Source organism: Bos indicus x Bos taurus, chromosome X (genome assembly GCF_003369695.1).
Source record: "Bos indicus x Bos taurus breed Angus x Brahman F1 hybrid chromosome X, Bos_hybrid_MaternalHap_v2.0, whole genome shotgun sequence".
Classification (NCBI taxonomy): Eukaryota; Metazoa; Chordata; class Mammalia; order Artiodactyla; family Bovidae; genus Bos; species Bos indicus x Bos taurus.
Genome location: NC_040105.1, coordinates 66407549 through 66428519, shown reverse-complemented (window position 1 = coordinate 66428519; position 20971 = coordinate 66407549). Strand labels below are relative to the sequence as shown.

The 20971-nt window shown below is 37.2% G+C and overlaps 1 protein-coding gene across 5 annotated transcripts in view; it reads left to right on the top strand.

Annotated features, from left to right (window-relative positions):
- The window catches only part of PHKA1 (phosphorylase kinase regulatory subunit alpha 1), a 171787-nt gene that overhangs the window by 11199 nt on the left and 139617 nt on the right, over positions 1-20971 (top strand). For all 5 annotated transcript variants that reach the window (XM_027533403.1, XM_027533401.1, XM_027533405.1 and 2 more), the window contains exons 4-6: positions 93-261; positions 12130-12212; positions 16230-16310. In XM_027533403.1, coding sequence (XP_027389204.1) covers positions 93-261; positions 12130-12212; positions 16230-16310 — 333 coding nt within the window. The remainder of the gene's footprint in view (positions 1-92; positions 262-12129; positions 12213-16229; positions 16311-20971) is intronic.

Genomic DNA, 20971 nt, shown 5'->3' with positions numbered 1-20971 from the left:
ATGGAGTGATGTATGTCAGAGTACTATTGAAGTATGGCATATGGGTTGATTTTCCTTCATACCCTTCTTTTTACTGTTTCTGTTTTCTTCAGGTGGATAAAGTAGAATCCTTCAAGTATAGTCAGAGTACCAAGGATAGCCTCCATGCCAAGTACAACACCAAAACCTGTGCCACTGTAGTGGGTGATGATCAGTGGGGACACCTGCAGTTGGATGCTACCTCTGTGTACCTGCTCTTCTTAGCACAAATGACTGCCTCAGGTCAGTACAAGGACAGAAATACAGGAATCACTGAGTGTGGAGCACTTGCCCTGGCACATGTGGCTTCTCCAAAGGTGTTGTCCAGAAAACAACATGGATGTTTACACTGCTCAAAGATACACATTGGAAATATAATATTTTGTAAATTTTATACAGAGAAACTCTCTAAAGTATAGTTAGCACAAGTATGGACTACTCATTAATATATATTTTTAATTGAGAACCAGGAAATCTGGGATTTTCTTTAGACAGGTATTTTTATGTCTTTTATTAATCCCCAGATATTATAAAATGGGAAAGAAGGACTAAGGTTTATTGCTTATTAGTATTAACATCACCTACTTTGTACTACTCTTTATGAATGGATTATATACAAGGCATCTGTCTATAGGCATCTAATTTATATTAAGAGAATTAACTTTGGAATCAGAATTCAATGTTTTCTATTATTGAATAACACACCCTGTTCAGATGGCTTTTTTAATCATTTTAGATGTTTTACTAGAAAAGAAAATTATAACAACCAACATAATTTCCTTTTATTTCTCTTAAATTAGGGAGGACTAAGAATCTGATTACATTCAGTTTATAAATTAAATAGGACTTTACAAGATCTTCCTGAGTAAATGCATGTACTTCTCACAATACCACATCTTTGACATTTCAGTTTCTTTATCTTTCTATCTGATTACAGAGCTCCTTCATACTAAGGGCATTCAGGGTGGGAATTACCCCAGAATACTTTTCTCTTTTCTTGCAGAAATAAATACTTGGTGATAAAGCCTCCCTTTTTTTCCCCCTCTAGAACAACACACATCCCAGAGGTTGAATAACCTTTTCTTAAAATTATGTCTACTCACATACTCCTTTCTTTTGGAGGGGAAATTTCTCCCTGAATAAATGTATCTTTTAGGTAGGTTTGAGTGGCTCAGACGGTAAAGAATTTGCCATCAATGCAGGCGACCTGGTTTCGATGCCTGGGTCAGGAAGATCCCCTGGAGAAGGGAATAACTACCCACTCCAGTATTCTTGCGTGGAAAATCCCATGGAAAGAGGAGCCTGGTGGGCTAGAGTCCATGGTGTTGCAAAGAGCTGGACACAACCGAGTGACTAACACTGTCACTTTTCACTTAGGTAGATTTTATTTAATTTATTTAAGTAGAATGGTAACTATAATTCCATATCTAATATTCTAATACCAACTCTGGAGTGTTTTTCTACAAAGCAGTGTCTAAATATCCCTTGTGGTTTTTGAGCCTCAAAGGGAAGCAGAAATATACTAAAGAGGTTTATAAGAGACCATTCATTCAACAAAAGTTTGTTGATTCCTGACTTAACATTTGATTTTCAACACCATGAGCTGATTTTGATAGGTACTTGGCATAAGGTAGATATTTTATCAAGCAAGTCTTTGAGGAATAAGTTGAAATAAGTAGAAATTCACAATCCAAAAAAGGGAAGGGAATAACAATGACTATAGCATAGAAGTTTGAAATGTACTGGCCGTCAGGGTAAGGCTAGATATCTTCCTTGGTTAGAGTGTAAGATAGATCTGGAAAAACGGCAAGCGATGGAGCTAAAAACTTGGGGCTAAACTGTTTAAGGGCCTGTGTACCATGCTTTGGTTTCCCAAGTGGCTCAGTGGTAAAGAATCTGCCTGCCAATGCAAGAGACCCAGGAGATGTGGGTTCAAGCCCTGGATCAGGAAGATCCCCTAGAGAAAGAGATGGCAACCCACTCCATATTCTTGCTTAAAAATTCCATGGAAAGAGGAGCCTGGTGGGCTACAGCCCATGGGGTCACAAAAGTCAGACACGACTTAGCGATTGAGTACACATGAACATACCATGCTAAGTAGTTTGGAGTTTGGAGTTTAGTCTATAGTCAATAGAAAGCCACTCAAGATAAATAATAAAGAAAGTTTTAAATAGCAGGAAGATAGATTGGATGGAGGAGAACATTAAGATGGGGCTTCCCCTGTGGCTCAGTGATAAAGAATCCACCTACCAATGCAGGAGACAGGTTTGCCGCCTGGACCAGGAAGATCCCACATGCTGCAGAGGAGCTAAGCCCATGTGCCACAACTATTGAGCCTGTGCACTAGAACCTAGGAGCCACAACTGCTGCAGCCCTCGCGCCCTAGAGCCCATGCTCTGCAACAAGAGAAGCCACTGCAATGAGAAGTCTGTGCACTGCAACTAGAGAGAAGCCCCCATTCTCTGCAAGAAGAGAAAAACCTGCACAGCAGCAAAGACCCAGCACAGCCAAAAATAAATAAATAAAAATTATTTTTTTAAAAGATAGAGGACTAGTTAGAAGTTTTTAAATACTTTAGGCAAGAAATGATGTAGAATTTATGTAAGGCAGTTGTCTTGAGGATAAAAAAGAAGATTTGTGAGAGATAATTGAGAAGTAAAATATGAAAGATCCTTATGTAAAATTTAGCAATTCTCTGAACATTTTTGAATTCTTAGAAATCTCAACTTTGGTTCAAGGAAAGGCTTAGACAGAAGCTGATTGCAACTTAGAGGATAGTAGCAGAGGAGCTCCACAGACCCTCTCCCCAGCAAAATAACCATAAATGGTGAAAATTAATTTTAAAAAACCAAACATTTAAAGTCACTGGAAATTGTCCTAAGGGTACACAGCAAGTGGAAAAACATTTATTCAAAGATATCTAAATCTTAACAGTAAGAAAGTATAGCATTTGGGCCACAACCTGTTCCTTCCCCTGCCCCAAGTTCACCATGACAGAAGCACTATTTGAAGTGAATGCAACCAGGAATACAAGGCTCCCTCCCCACTCCACACCCCAGCTCTCAGTCTAAGGCTGTGATATCTCCCCAAGAGAGAGATAGATTACCAGCACTTCTTACTCTCCCCAGCTCTGTGTTGCAGAATTTCTAATCCAGTCAATAATGACTTAGAGGTTTAGAACTCCCTTCCTACCCCCTAGTACCACTAATGGAGTGGATGCTTAACCACAGGCAGAGCAGACCAAGAATACTAGGCCTGACCCACTTTTCTAGTAGCATGGATGGTAGGGCAGGCCGTAAGAACAGAAAACTCCATAGCTCCTCCCAAAAGAACTGATTTTGGGAACAGAATGTGGAGAAGTTCAAGACTCAGAAACAATGAAGATTTTGGTTCTAAGAAATTAAGAGGAGTCTGATAACTCAATAATACAAGCAATAAGCTATCCTGTAGACTAGCTAGCCATTTTAACAGAGAACCAAGGAAAGAGAGAGCTAAAAAGAGTCCTCCCAGGATTAGAACAACTGTCAAAGACTGGCATCAAAGACTACATGAAATGCGACCTGAATTTAATTGAATGAAACAGTCAACAATTTATGCCTCAGGGCCTTGTACAGTATAATAGAACAATTAATTGACAGTTAGTGGAGATTAACATCTGATACCAACAGAGACAGATCACAGATCCCTTCTCAGCCTTATGGCTAAGATCAAGTGTAATGGATCACAGAAAGAGACAAGTTGCTAAAGCTAAAACCACTATCTTCCTGGGGTGACAGTGTACATATCCAGGGCAGCACCCTCTGAGGATCAATTTCAGGGGCTGCATACTATGGGGTAAATAACTTTCACTGAAATAATCCATGTCACCAAACAAATAAACAGGTAAACAATTCCCATAAGGGAAAGTATCAATATCTATATATTATCTATAATATCTGGTTTTCAGCAAAAATTTATGAGGCATGCAAAGAACCAAGAAAGCCTGAGCCAACAGAAGAAAAAGCAGGTGGTAAAAGCTGCCTTTGAGAGGAAGCATATGTTGAATTTAGGGAAAAAAGACTTCAAAGCAGTTACTATAAAAGTGTCCAGAAAGCTAAAGAACACCATGCTTAAAGAAATAAAGGAATATATAATTATTGCATTTCATCAAATAGAGAATTTCAAGAAAGAGATAAAAATGAACCAAATCGAAAGTTGAAAAATATAGTAACTGAAATGAAAGACTCATTTTGTTGTTGTTTAGTCACTAAGTCATGTCCAACTCTTTTCGACCCCATTGACTGTAGCCCGCCAGATTCCTCTGTCCATGGAATTTCCCAGGCAAGAATACTGGAGTGGGTTGCCATTTCCTACTCCAGGGGTCTTCCTGACCCAGGGATCAAACCCACGTCTCATGCTTGGCAGGTGGATTTTTGACACTGAGCCACCTGGGAAGCCCAAAAGACTCACTCAGTTCAGTTCAGTTCAATCGTTCAGTCGTCTCTGACTCTTTGAAACCCCATGGACTGCAACATGCCAGGCTTCCCTGTCCAACACCAACTCCTGGAGCTTGCTTAAACTCATGTCCATCAAGTCAGTGATGCCATCCAACCATCTCATCCTCTGTTGTCCCCTTTTCCTCCTACCTTCAATCTTTCCCAGCATCAGGGTCTTTTCCAGTGAGTCAGTTCTTCATGTCAGGTGGCCAAAGTATTGGAGCTTCAGCTTCAGCATCAGTCCTTCCAATGAATATTCAGGACTGATTTCCTTTAGGATTGACTGGTTGGATCTCCTTGCAGTCCAGGGGACTCTCAAGAGTCTTCTCCAACACCATAGTTCAAAAGCATCAATTCTTTGGCACTCAGCTTTCTTTATAGTCCAATTCTCACATCCATACATGATTACTGGAAAAACCATAGCTTTGACTATATGGACCTCAGTAGAGAGACTCAATCGATTTGAGCTGGCAGAGGGAAAAATCAGCATACTTGAACACAGATCAACAGAGATTATGCTGTTTGAAGAGCAGGGAAAAACAATAAAGCAAAATGAATAAAACCCCAGAGAAATGTAGGACACCAACCACTGCCAACTCGTGTGTAATAAGAAAAGAGTAAGGAGCAGAAAACATGTTAGAAGAAATAATGGGACTTCCCTGGTTAAGAATCTGCCTGCCAATGCAAGGTACACAGGTTCAATCCACGAAGTTTCTACATGCTGTGGGGCAACTAGGCCCATGTGCTGTAACTACAGAGCCCATGTTCTAGAGCCTGAGAGCCACAAGTACTGAGCCCATGTGCCTAGAGCCCATGCTCTGCAACAAGAAAAACCACCACAGTGAGAAGCCCATGCACCACAACTATGGAGTAGCCCCTGTTTTCTGCAACTAGATCAAGGCCACACATAGCAATGAAGATCCAGCATAGCCAAAAAAATAAAATCAATCTTTATTGAAATAAAAGAAACAATGGATGAAAACACCCCAAATTTAGTGCAAAACATTAATCTACATATCCGAGGAGCTCAAAGATTTCCAGGTAGGATAAACCGAGATTCATATCCAGAAACATCATAGTGAAAAAGTTAAAAGCTAAAAACAAACATCTTGAGAGCAATATGAGAAAAATGACTTCTTATGTATGTGAACATCACTCAGTTGTGTCTGACTCTTTGCGACCCCATGGACTGTAGCCTGCCAGGCTCCTCTGTCCATGGAATTCTCCAGGCCAAGAATACTGGAGCTTTCCCTTCTCCAGGGGATCTTCCCAACCCAGGGATCGAACCCAAGTATCCCGCATTGTAAGCAGATTCTTTACCGTCTGAGCCACCATAAAGGGAACCCAAATAAGATTATCTGCTGACTTCTTTTCCAAAAAAAAGTAGAGGCCAGAAGACAGTGGAATGATATGTTTAAAAGGCTAAAGAAAGGAAGTATAACCAAGAATCTTATAACTATCTTTCAAAAAAACAAACTGAGATAAAGACATTCCCAGATAAATAGTGAGAGAATTTGTTCCTAATAGACCTATGTGAGGTGCTTAGTTGCTTCAGTCATGTCCGACTCTTTGCAAACTTAAGGGCTGTAGCCTGCCAGGCTCCTCTGTCCCTGGGATTCTCTAAGCAAGAATACTGGAGTGGGTTGCCATATCCTCCTCCAGGAGATCTTTCCGACCCAGGGATTGAACACACTCATGTCTCCTGCATTGGCAGGCGGGTTCTTTACCACTAGCATCGCCTGGGAAGCCCAGACCTACTTTACAAGAAATATTAAAAGAAGTTCTTTATACTAAAATCAGGTGACCAAAAGCAGTAGCTGGAATCTACACACACACACACACACAAAAAAACCAGACCACTGGTAAAGAATAATTATAAAATATGGTATAATTACATATTTCTTTTTTCTTATCTTAACTGACCTAAATGAGTTTGAGCAAGCTCCAGAGGTTGGTGATGGACAGGGAAGCCTGGTGTGCTGCAGTCCATGGGGTCACAAAGAGTCAGACATGACTGAGCGACTGAACTGAACTGACCTAAAAATCAATTGTATAAAACTTGTTTTATACAATAACTTGTATTGTTGTGCTTATAGCATATAAAAATGTAAATATATTTGATAATATCAGAACCAAGGAGGTGGGTGGGAGCAAAGCTATATTGAATTAAGAAAAAGATAACCAAATCATAACTCAACTCCACAGGAACAAATAAAGAGAATGAGAGATGGTAAATTAGAAAGACATCCTATATTCATGGATTAGAATGCTTACTGTTAAGATAGCAACATTCCCCAAACTGATCTATAGATTCAGTGCAATTCTTGTGCACATTCCAGCTGTCTTCTTTGTAAAAAATGACAAGCTGTTTCTAAAATGTATATGGAAATCCAAAGGACCCAGAATGGTCAAAACAATTTTGAAAAAGAAGAATAAAGTTAGAGGACTCACACTTTCTGATTTCAAAACCTACTTCCAGATATTGTAATACTGGCATAAGGATAGACACATAGAATAACAGAATAGAACTGAGAGTCCAGAAGCAACACATGGTCAGTTGATTTTTGACAAGGATGCCAAGATAGTTCAATGGGGAAAGAATGATGCTGGGAAAACTGAATATCCACATGTAAAAGAATGAAATTGGACTTCTTCTCTACCATAGACAAAAACTAACACAAAATGAATCATAGACTTAAATGTAGGAAGGAAAACTGTAAAAGGTTTTAATCCAGTGGGGCTTCTATAACAGAATACTGCAGAATGGGTGGCATAAAGAACAGGGATTTATTTTCTCAGAATTCTGGAGGCTAGAAGTCCAAGATCAAGAAACCAGCAGTGCTGGTTTCTGATGAATCCTCTCACCTTGGCTTGCAGACAGCCACCTTCCCTGCTATGTCTTCATATGGCCTTTTCTCTCTGTGTGTGCACTCCTGATGTCTCCTTTCATAAGTATACCAATCCCTATTGTATAAGGGCCCCACCCTTATGACCTCATTTAACATGAATTACCTCCTTAAACCTTAGACTTCCCTGGTGGCTCAGACGGTAAAGCGTCTGCCTACAATGTCAGAGACTGGGTTCAATCCCCGGGTTGGGAAGATCTCCTGGAGAAGGAAATGGCAACCCACTCCAGTATTCTTGCCTGGACAATCCCATGGATGGAGGAACCTAGTAGGCTATAGTCCATGGGGTCACAAAGAGTCGGACACAACTAAGAAACTTCACTTCACTTCACCTCCTTAAAAGCCTCACTTCTAAATACAGTCACATTGAGGGTTAGAGCTTCAACATATGAATTTTATGGGGGAAATTTTGAGTTTATAACAAACATTTAGAGAAAAATATAGGATTAAATCTTCCTCACCTTGGGTTAGGCCCTGTTAGATATGACACCAAAAGTATAAGCAAATAAAGGAAAAATAAAATGGAATTTGTCAACTTAAGATAAACTTGTGTTTAACAACTGTTGGGCTTCAAAGGACCCTTTCAAGAAAGTGAAAAAATACCCACAATATGATAGAAAATATTTTCAAATCATATATCTGGTAAGAAACTTGTATCTAGAGTATGTAAAGAACTCTCACAACTCCAGAGCAAAAAGATAACCTAATTTGAGGTGGGCCAAGAATCTGAATTGACATTTCTCCAAAAATAGTCACATGACCAATAAATATATGAAAAATTGCTGAACATCATTAGTCACTAGGGAAATGAAGATGAAGACCATAATGAGATACCATATCACACCCTCTGGGATGGCTGTAATCAAAAAGACAGAAAATAAACGTTTCTGAAGATATGGAGAAATTGGTACCTTCATATGTTGCTGATGGAAATGTAAAATAGTACAACCACTTTGTAAAAGAGTCTGGCAACTCTCATAAGGTTAAACAGAGTTACCATATGATCTAGCAGTTTCATTCTTAGGTATATATTCAGGAAAAATGAAAACATGTTCACTCAAAAGCTTGTGCACATGCATGAATGTTCATAGCAGCATTGTTCGTAATAGTCAAAAAATAGAAACAACCTAAATGTATATCAACTACTCATTGGATAAATAAAATGTGATATACCTGCACAATTGAATGTTTTTAGCAATAAAAAGAAATGAAGTACTGATACATGCTTCAACATGGATGAACCTTGAAAACATTATGCTAAGTGAAAGAACCCAGACATAACAAGTCGTATATTGTATGATTGCATTTATAAGAATAGTATGGCAAATCTATAGAGATATAAAGTACATGAGTGATTGCTTGGCTGGGGGTGGGTACGAAATGATGGGACAAGTGTTGAAGGGAAATGGGGAGTGACTACTATGGATACAAGATTTCTTTGGAGGGATGGTGAAAATGTTCTAAAATTGATTATGGTAATGGTTGCAGAACTCTGCGAACCCTAAAAACCACTAAATTATTTACTTGAAATGGATGAATTATATGGTATGTGAAGAAGATCTCAATGTTACTGTTTTTAAAAATAAGGAAGAGAGAGGCTTAATTTTAGGCAAGTGCAGATCAGTCTCTGGAGTAGACCACAGGGTCAACCTCATTTCTAGATATTATAGTATGCTTTATGCAGCACTGCCATCTTTGGCCTTACCCAAGCCCTACTTCATTTCACCTGTATATCTCACCTCTGCACCCTCTTTTCTACAAGCAGTGCCTTGGCTCCATAGAAGGGACAGGAACCAGATGTTATGTATGGTCTTGCTTCAAGAGACAGGTCCTCTCCTGTGCTTAACAGGGTTGTTTAAGATCATTCAGTAAATAATTATTGAATATCTACTATTCAAAATATTATTTAATATCATTCAAATTAGACTGTGAGATACTTTTAGGGGCTATATGAGATGTTTTGGGGGACTACAAATATGAATAAGATTTCTTCAAATTCAGGTAAAGATTTATCTGTGGTACAAAGTAAAAACTAAGTTCATAAGAGCAAGAAAAATAAAATTCTGTGAAGCACAGAAAAAGGGAATCAATGAGAACATCACAAGAGGAGACAGCATTTGAACTGGGCCTTGAAAGAACAGTTAGGATTTCAAGATATGGAGAAAGCTGTGTAAACAGAATATCATGAACAAAAGGACAAATGGTAGATGTGTGTCATTTATATGGTATAGTGACTAGTTAGCTGCGACATGAGTCTAAGAGATTGTCGAAACCAGTTTCACACTTACTGCCTTATCTCAATCTATGTTCAAGTACCTTGGCACACAAAGCTGACAATGTAAAGCTATGAAGCTGATGTCCGATATTACTGCCTCTCTTTTTTTCCTCTCTATCCAAGAGGTTAAGGTGGGTCAATACTGCTACAAGAGAGACCCTTTGCTCCCCATGCTGCCCTATGCTGTGGTTACTGTTTTGACAGAGCCATGGATCAGGAGTTTGCAATCTGACGATCTGAATCATATAGTCATTTTTAATTTTAAACTTAACAGTTCTGTGATTTAAAATATTTGTCAATAGAGCAAAGATTTAAATGTGAAAAAAAAAAAGAAACTGAAAGCACTAGAAGCATTCATGGGATAAAGCTTTTCAATAAAAGCTTCTGAGAAGAAAAATATACTGTAAGCAAAATGGAACTTCAAACAAACTGGGAAAAATACTTGCAACACATATGATGGGCAAAAGTCCAATTTCTTTAATATTTATTAATATATTAATAACAGAAAGATGGGCAATTCAATATAAATTGAAGGATATGAAAATACAAAAAGTTCATAGGAAAAGAAATACAGCTGGCTTATAAACATAAGACTCACAACCTTACTCAAAATAAAAGAGCTACAAATTAAAGTGCAAGGATATTCTGTCTCTGATCCATTAGAATAGTAAAGATCAAAAACTTTTATTAAAGCCTGTGTCTACAAACGTGTTGGAAATAGGCAGGCAGTGCTGGTTGGTATGTAAACCGTGGAATTTCTTTGCAGAATAACATGGTGATGACTATCAACATTTAATGTACATGTGGTGAAATATTTAGAGAGAGGAGTACCAATGTTTGTAGCTTACTTAGAAATGTATCAAAAATTGGAAGGACTGTTGGATGGATATAGACGTGCTTTAAAAGTATAGTAAAATGTTAATGGTTGAGTCCAGATGGTGTGTAAAATCTACAGGTGCCACTATAAAATTCTTTCCTTTTTTGTTTGAAAATATTGAAAATAAAATGTTGGAAAAAATAACATGCATGAATATGTGACTCAGTAGTTAGGAATTTACCTTGATATACTGGTGCATGTGCACAAAGATATAAACACAGAGATATTCATTGCAGCATTGATAGCAGTGATGAAAGATTAGATGCAACCCAAATGTCTTTCATTAGGGAACTGGTTATACGCATAGCTTTTCAGTGGAATGCTACGTAGTCATTTTTTTTAAATGAGGCAGATATATTTGTCTCCAAGTTGTATATTAAAAAAGCAAGGTGCAACATAATATACTACTCTTTGCATAATTTTAATATATGTATAATGTATCTCTGAAAGGATACAGAGGAAACTGGTTAAGATTAGTTTCTTCTAGAGAGGAAACTTGGCAGGGTGGGAGTAATGTGATCCTGATTGGGAGAAAAACTTTCACTGTGTAATTGTTGGTATTTCCCTTGATGGCCGGGAGAGGAAAGGAGTTAGTTTTTAAACAAAAATGGATTAATGTGTACACACTTGGAAGCAGTATAGTATCTTGGTTAGGAACTCAGTCTCTGAAATGAAACAAAAGTTGACAGTCAGTTGAGTCCTATTTCCACTATGTATTAGTTTCATGACTTTAGGCAAATATTTAACTTCTGTAAGCCTCAGGCAGAAAACAGAGGTAACCACCTCTTAGAGTTGTTGTGAAAATTGAATGTATAATTCATGTAAAATATTTTATTTATAAGCTCTTTTTGTATAGTTCAAATTTAGATTATCATTCTTATTCTCCAAAATATGGTTTTGGGTTCTTAAAATCATAATGTTCACCCACTTCTTCTTATTTAGACTCCCTCCAAGCCTTCTATAAAATGTTTATCTTTCTTTTTCCAGACGCCTAGGTTTATACATTTAAACACAACACCAATTAGTTACCTATAGAATTAGAAGTCTGAGAATTTTCATTAAAACAAATATCAATCAAAATTCTTCCATTTTAAAACATGCTGGTGTCTCACTTAGTTGAAAACTAGCCTAGGACTGATTTGTGGTATTATTTTTATGTTTTAGAAATCAAAGTGCTTCTTGATTCCTAAGCAGGAGTAGGACTCTTTGGGAGTAAGGGGGTCAGTTAGTCACTATGGCTACCTTTAAAACCTGTAGTGATAATTGACTAGCTTTATAGGAATGATGCTAAAGCTGAAACTCCAGTACTTTGGCCACCTCATGCGAAGAGTTGACTCATTGGAAAAGACTCTGATGCTGGGAGGGATTGGGGGCAGGAGGAAAAGGGGACAACAGAGGATGAGATGGCTGGATGGCATCACCGACTCGATGGACATGAGTTTGAGTGAACTCTGGGAGTTGGTGATGGACAGGGAGGCCTGGCTTGCTGCAATTCATGGGATCGCAAATAGTCGGACACGACTGAGTGACTGAACTGAACTGAACTGAACTGAATTCCTTTATTCTCTTTTTCCTCAGGACTTCATATTATCCACAGCCTAGATGAAGTTAATTTCATACAGAACCTTGTGTTTTACATTGAAGCTGCATATAAAACTGCTGTAAGTACTCATTTTGGAATGAATTTTAAACACGTGATGTTTTAAATATACTGAACAACCTATTCCTTCTCCTAACGCTGCCCCTCATAGTGAACCAGTCTATAACGCTTCTGGCAGAAGTTGCCTTCAGCCTCTTTCGTTACTAAGCTCTGTTGTCCTTCTAGTGTTTATGGGAGCAGGATAGCTGCTGCTGCTGCTATGTCACCCCACTCCAGTACTCTTGCCTGGAAAATCCCATGGATGGAGGGGGCTGGTGGGCTGCAGTCCATGGGGTTGCTAAGAGTCAGACAGGACTGAGCGACTTCACTTTCACTTTTCACTTTCATGCATTGGAGAAGGAAATGGCAACCCACTCCAGTGTTCTTGCCTGGAGAATCCCAGGGACAGGGGAGCCTGGTGGGCTGCCATCTATGGGGTCGCACAGAGTTGGACACAACTGAAGCAACTTAGCAGCAGCAGCAGCTACTTAGAAATAAAGTTTAGTCATGTGTTTAGTATCATCTGTAGACATTGATTCAGTGCTTACTATACAAAAATAATTAATCTTTTTTACAACTACCATATGAGGTAGGTTTTTAATTAAGTCATTTTTTAATGAGGTCATAATATATTTAACATCTCTCTCAGAAATTACTATTCTTCATTGCACGATGCTCATTGTGTTGAAAATGGCTGTGTTATATATAGTTCAGTGTTTTGCTTGTTTAATTGTTTTGGTTTGATTAGTTGTTTTTTCAGGTGTGAGGGAAAATCTGGAGCCTGTCCTTCCTTATTTACCAGAAGTGAAGTGAAAGTCGCTCAGTCGTGTCTGACTCTTTGCGACCCCATGGACTGTAGCTCACCAGGCTCCTCTGTCCATGGAATTCTCCAGGCAAGAATACTGGAGTGGGTAGCCATTCCCTTCTACAGTGAAGGGTAATTCTTATATAGACATATTTGGTGCAAACAGATATTATTTGTTGATAGATTTTTGTTTTCTGATACCATAAGCCTGCTGTGATGCAGGGTAAAAACCAGGGTTTTCTGAGCTCTATTGCAGCCAAGGTTGCAGCAGTAGAATTAATGATATTTGTGCCTTCTCCTACTCTAATATTTGCTGCACAAACTACGGTAGAGCTGGGTTTAGGGGCAGATAACACTCACTATGGGATAAATATGGCTTACCTTTCTGAAACTTCATCTTTTGACTCAGAGATTTGATATTAAAAGTAACTTAAGGTAAATACCAAAATAAATACAAGTGTGTGTGTGCATGTGCAAGCATGTGTGTGCATATGAGTATTTCCAAGTTCTGTTCAATGAGAGAGCATAGAAGCCTGACACCACAGTGGCAATGAGCGCTGGTACTCAGGTCTTGAATGTAACTATCATTCTCTAATAAAAGGAATGAGAATTCCTTGTAAAAGTGGTTGATTCCGGGACTTGGACAGGGAAAATACAAGATGAGACTGTACTTGAGCATCTTATAATGACAGAAAGTGAGGAAGTGTTTTTAAAAATGGAGCATGTTAAAAGAACACAGGAGCCAATCTAGAAGAACTCCCAATGGCCAGAGCTGGAACAATTTGAGCAAAATAAATAATGGTAACATTTCATTACAACCCAGAGAATAACCTAAATATCTATAAGTTATACTGATATAAATAAATAGCTGAGTAAAAAAATGAGGGAGAAAGGATAGCACTTCCTTAGAGAAGGATTGCAGTTAATGAGTGTAGAGGTATTAAAGGAACTAGAAAATCACCATTGAAACACCACTATAATTGTTGCAAGGAATTCACTGATGGATGCTAAATTAGTGGATGGATATTCAAGGAGAAACAAGATATTTGCACAGTCATAAAGTGTATCTCTGAAGATATATATTAATTACAGGCATATCTCATTTAACTGTTTCACTCTCTTGCACTTAGCAGTTACTTATGATGTTTACAAATTGAAGGTTTATGACAACCCTATGTCAAGCAAGCCTATTGGTGCAATTTTTGAACAACATTTGCTCACTTCATGTCTCTGTCACATTCTGGTAATTCTTTTTTTTTTTTTTAAACTTTACAATATTGTATTAGTTTTGCCAAATATCGAAATGGATCTGCCACAGGTATACATGTGTTCCCCATCCTGAACCCTCCTCCCTCCTCCCTCCCCATACCATCCCTCTGGGTCGTCCCAGTGCACCAACCCCAAGCATCCAGTATCGTGCATCGAACCTGAACTGGCAACTCGTTTCATACATGATATTTTACATGTTTCAATGCCATTCTCCCAAATCTTCCCACCCTCTCCCTCTCCAACAGAGTCCATAAGACTGTTCTATACATCAGTGTCTCTTTTGCTGTCTCGTACACAGGGTTATTGTTACCATCTTTCTAAATTCCATATATATGCGTTAGTATACTGTATTGGTGTTTTTCTTTCTGGCTTACTTCACTCTGTATAATAGGCTCCAGTTTCATCCACCTCATTACATTCTGGTAATTCTTGCAGTATGTCAAATCCTCCACCAGCAAAAAGATTTTGACTCGCCCAAGTCTCAGATAATGGTTAGCATTTTCTAACAATAAGATATTTTTAAATTAAGGTATGTACATTTTTTTAGACTTAATACTATTGCACACTTAATAGACTACAGTATAGTATAAATATAACTTTTGTATGTAATGGAAAACCAAAAAGTCATATGATTTGCTTTAATGCAATATTTGCTTTATCACTGTGGTCTATAACTGAATCCACAATATCACCAAAGGATGCTTGCAATTAGTATAATAATATAATAGGAAAATGGTAATAGTAGAATGGAGAAACTCTGTAGACACTACCTTAACCAAGTGATGAAGGTTAATGTTACAAGTAATAAGACATCAACATTGTGTACCCCTGATATGATGCACTAAGAAGGAGCATAATGTTTGTAGAATTCTAGTATTCTTGCCAATAATGCATAACCTCAATCTAATCAAGAGAAGATATCAAGGAAATCCAAACTGAGGGAAATCTATTAAATATATGACCATTAATCTTCAAAAAGTGTCAAGGTATAAAAGACAAGGCTTGAGAAACTGTAACTGGAAGAGATTTAAGGAGGCATGACAAATGCAGCGTGGTATTCTGGATTGCATCCTGGAATATAGTAAGACTATCAGTGGAAAAACTGGTGAAATCCTATGAAAGTCCATAATTCAGTTACTAATATTTTACTCATGTAAATTTCACTTTGACAATTGTACTATGGCCTGACGTGCTGCAATTCATGGGGTCGCAAAGAGTCGGATACGACTGAGAGCCTGAACTGAACTGAACTATGTCAAGTGTTAACCTTAAGGGAAGCTGAGTGAAAAGTGTATAGGAACTCACTACTATTTTTGAAACTTCTCTGTTACTCTAAAGTTATTTGGAAATGAAAAGTTTTTTAAAAGTAATTTTAAACGTTATCTATCGAGGAGCTGTATAGCACTATGGTTAAGAATGTAGGCTTTGGAGAACTTGGTCTCTAATTTTAGCCCTGTCATTCATTAACTATGTGACCTTGAGTGAGTTGCTTAACCTCTCTTTGTACCTCAGTTTCATCATCTATAAAATGTAAGGATTAAGGATGATAATAGTGTAAAGTGCATAAGTAAGTTCTTGGTACATTGTCATTGCCAATAGAGAATAAAATTAGAATGGATATTTAAGATCAAATATTTGGGTTGATGTTTAGGCTCTGTTTCTTAGACCCCCTAGATATCCGCTTTGGTGAAAAATTTTGATAAGCACCTCTTTAGATGAACTAAGTTACAGTTCTTAGCCATCAAGCTATCTTCTAACTTCTTGGAGTCCCCAGTAGAACTGAAAGCTACTGGGGAAATAGTTATAGGGGGAACTCAACTCCTTGGCCTCTCCTTAATAAGCATTGTGGGCAAACATATGTATGGCAAGTTAGCTAATATTTATGCCTTTTATTCAAGGGTTGTATATCTAGTAAGCATTTAGTAGTGGTGACTTGCTAATGGTGTGTTGGTTATTTTATGCCAGGACTTCGGGATATGGGAACGTGGAGACAAGACCAATCAAGGAATCTCAGAATTGAATGCCAGTTCAGTTGGAATGGCAAAGGTAAACTTTTCCTCACTCTTCTTTTACCAAGTGTGGGATAAGTCTCATACACTTTTGCCATAGATAAAGCCTTAACATGAATGTGGACTATCATCAAAGTAATTGATCTTTTAAATCATAGGCAGTGTCCAGAGTCTCCCATATAATTATGGGCATGTAGGTAAAGACTTCTTTCATAAGCTGTAGATTTGTATGTACAACTGCTTTTGTAGCATATCTCTATTTACATATCCCACAAGGACCTCAGAAAACATGTCTTAAACTAAAATCATCTCTACTACAGCAAAAACAATCAAAAGGAGGCTTATTTTCCCTTCCACACACCAAGTTGACAAAGCTTGATATCAGGAAACCATCTCTCAATTCTCCACCCCACTCACTCTCCTGCATCCCCTCTACTGTTATCTTCATCATCATTATTATCTTCCACTTGGCTTCATCGTTTCCTTCCATCTGCTACTGCCTTAATTTTAGCTTTTATCTCTGAAAGCAGCAAGAAGGCATAAAACTGGATAGCAGGAATAGGATCAAACATATCCATTATAATGATAAATATACATGACTTAATTTGTTTCTCCTACCTAAAAGCAAAGACACAGGTTGATTTAAAAAACAAAGAAAGGAAATTCAGTCTATACCTATACCACTTCTAAGAGCTCTAAGACAGCAAAGTGCCAAAGAAAAATTTAAATCAGAAAGATGGACAAAGTCTGGCCAAAATAAACAAAAAAGAATACAGATGACTATGAATTCAAATGAAGTACAATTTAAAGCCAAAAGTATTACATGGAACAAAGGGGACAAAGAGGGTCAAGATAGAATGAGAAAGTCTGGCCTGGAATGTAGTTTCAATTAATATAGAGCAAAATGTATTAAAAATACAAGGCAAAATAGAAACAGTTATAAGGGGACAGCTTAACACTGAGAGGCAATGACAGATAAAATAAAACCAAAAATAAGGTTATAGAAAATTTAAACTATATAATTAATATGGTTTAATAAATTTATATGTAATTTTGTCCTCATAAAATATGCATTCCCTGGGTAAGTGTTTTTCTTTTTAATGTATTTTTGATTACCAAAATGATACAGATATTGAGCTAATTTTTAAAAATTAAATCATACTCTAATTTACCTCTATGAAACCTGATTTTTTAAATACAGCAGCCTCAAATTTTACTGAACAACATAACCAAACATCTTCTTTCATACAAATAATCTAATTCAATGTTTTCAGTTGCCATACACATTTAATAATTACTCTATTGATGATAATGCTTTAATGAGGATCTTTGTACATACATTCTGGTGAACCTGCATGAATATTTTTGTAGGATAGATTCCTAAAAGTGAAACCATTGGGTTAAGGGATGTACACTTTAAAACTGCCCTCCAAAACAATTTCCACCAGTTTACATTTTCCCCATTCATATATGATGGATACAGGCTTCCCTGGTGGCTCAGACAGTAAAGCATCTGCCTGCAATGCAGGAGACCTGGGTTTGATCCCTGGGTAAGAAGCATCCCCTGGAGAAGGAAATGGCAACCCACTCCAGTAATCTTGCCTGGAAAATTCCATGGACAGAGGAGCCTGGTAGGCTACAGTCCATGGGATCACAAAGAGTTGGACACGACTGAGCAACTTCATATGATGGATATATGCCATCATGTACCATCTGTATCATTTTCCTCAAACCCTCACTAACTCTGAATATTATCAATATTTCTGAGTAATTTGATTTAAAATTTTTTAACCACTGAAACATTTTTCTACATTTTATTTTGAAATCATTTCAGACTTTGGGAAACTTGTAAGGACTGTGTGAAGAATTCCCATATAGCCTTCATTCAAGTTCCCTACTTGTTAACATTTGTTTGTTCTTTCTGTTTACACATACACATTATTTTTTCCTGAACCAGTTGAGAATAAACTGCAGACATTGATGCTTCATGCCTCCTAAATATTTCAGTATAAATTTCTTCAAAGACAGTCCCATCACCATGGTCCAATCATCAAAATCAGGAAATGAACACTGGCATCATACTACCACGTAATCCAAAGATCCCATTCAAATTTCTTTAATTGTTCCAATAACATCATTTATAGCCAAAATCAAAAACAAACAAAAGCCCTTATTATTCAGAATCCAATCCAGGATAACATGTTACATTTAGTTGTAATATCTCTTTGGATTTCTTTAACTTGGAATAATACTTCAGACTTGACTTACCTTTTATGATCTTGGCATTTTTAAAGATTATAGGCCAGTTGTTTTATAGGATGTCCTTCAGTTTGATTTTGTGTGATATTTCCTCATGATTTGAATCAAGCTATGCATTTTTTACAATAATACCACAGAGATAATGACGTGTCCTTAGTACATCATCAGGAAGTACAGCTGTGGATTTATCTCATTACTGTTTATGTTGTTTGATGACTTCATTAAGGTGGTATCTGCCATATTTCTCTGCTGTAAATTTCCTATTTCCCCCTTGTAATTGTTAATTATTTTGTTCCTGGATGATATGTGTACAACCCATTAGGTGTCAGTTAGACATGATTTCTCCAAGGAAAGTTTCCAGAATTACCTCTATCCCAAAGATTAAGTCAGTTCTGTCTCATAATTGAGAAGCTACAAATAACTAATAAATATTTGAAAGAATATTCAACCTTGGTAGCAAATTAATGCAACTGACTCACCATTTTTCTATCAAATTAGGAAAAATTTCAGAGGTAATACTTGGTTTGCATGAAAGAAGTTAGTGCACAGCTGGTGTTAGTTATATTGGTACAAACTGCATGGAAGGGAATGTAGCATTATGTCTTAAAAATTGTTTATACCCTTTGACCCAGTGATTCTATTACAGGGAATTAATGCTTAAATGACAACTCATTCTACTCTGTTTTTATGAGTTTAACTTTTTTAGGTTCCACACAGAAGTGATATAATATTTGCCTGACATCTCATTTAGTATAAAGCCCTCAAGGTACATCCAAGTTGTCATAAATGATAGGATTTCCTTCTTTCTTATGGCTGAATGATAATCCATTACACACACACACACAGGCAGGTGCCCACACATATACTTCACATTTTCTTTATCCATTCATCTGTTGATGGAAACAAATCATTTCTCTATATTATCAATGATGCTGCAGTAAACATAGGAGTGCATATATTTCGATATCCTGTTTTTATTTCCCTTGGATATATACCCAACAGAGAAATTTCTGGATCATATGGGAGTTCTATTTTTTATTTTTTCTGAGTAACATCCATAGTTATTATTTTCCATAGTTGCTGAAACAACTTGTATTTCTCTCAAGTGTGTACAAGGCTCTCTTTTATCTACATCATCACCAATACTTATCTTTTTTTATGATAACCATTCTGAAATATGTGAGGTGATTGTGGTTTTGACTTGTATTTCCCTTTTGATTAGTCATGTTGGGCATCTTTTCATGTTCCTGCTGGCCATTTCTATGTTCTCTTTGGAAAAACTGTGTAGTCAATTCCTTTGCCCATTTTTAATTGAATTATTTGTTTTTATGTTATTGAATTGTATGAGTTCTTTATATATTTTTGATATAAACTTCTTATTAGATATGTGTTTCACAAAAAGTCTCTCCCATGCTGTGGGCTGCCTTATGTCTTTTGTTTTTCTTTTCTTTTTTTAATTTATTTTTATATTGAAGGATAATTACTTCACAGAAATTTCTTGTTTTCTGTCAAACCTCAACATGAATCAGCCATAGGTATACATATATCCCCTATCTTTTGAACCTCCCTCCCACCCCATCCCACCCCTCTAGATTGATACAGAGCCCCTGTTTGAGTTTCCTGAGCCATACAGCAAATTCCCTGTTGGATATCTATTTTACATATGGTAATATAAGTTTCCATGTACTCTTTCTGTACATCTCACCCTTTCTTTCCCTCTCCCCATGTCCATAAGTCTATTCTCTATGTCTGTTTCTCCATTGCTGCCCTGGAAATAAATTCTTCAGTACCATTTTTCTAGATTCCATATATATGCATTAAAATATGGTATTTATCTTTCTCTTTCTGACTGACTTCACTCTGTATAATAGGTTCTAGGTTCATCCACCTCATCAGAACTGACTCAAATGCATTTCTTTTTGTGCCTTAGTAATATTCCATTGTGTATATGTACCACAACTTCTTTATCCATTCATCTGTCGATGGACATCTAGGTTGCTTCCATGTCCTAACTATTGTAAATGGTGCTTAAATGAACAATAGGATACATGTGTCTTTTTCAATTTTGGTTTCCTCAGGGTATATGCCTAGGAGTGGGATTGCTGGGTCATATAGTGGTTTTATTCCTAGTTTGTTTAAAGGAGTCTCCATACCGTCTTCCATAGTGGCTGTATCAATTTACATTCCCACCAAGAGTGCTAGAGCGTTCCATTTTTTCCACACCTTCTCCAGCATTTATTGTTTGTAGACTTTTTGATGATGGCCATTCTGACCGGTGTGAGGTGATAGCTCATTGTAGTTTTGATTTGCATTTCTCTAATAATGAGTGATGTTGAGCATCTTTTCATGTGTTTGTTAGCCACCTGTATGTCTTCTTTGGAGAAGTGTCTGTTTAGGTCTTTTTCCCACTTTTTGATTGGGCTGTTTGTTTTTCTGGCA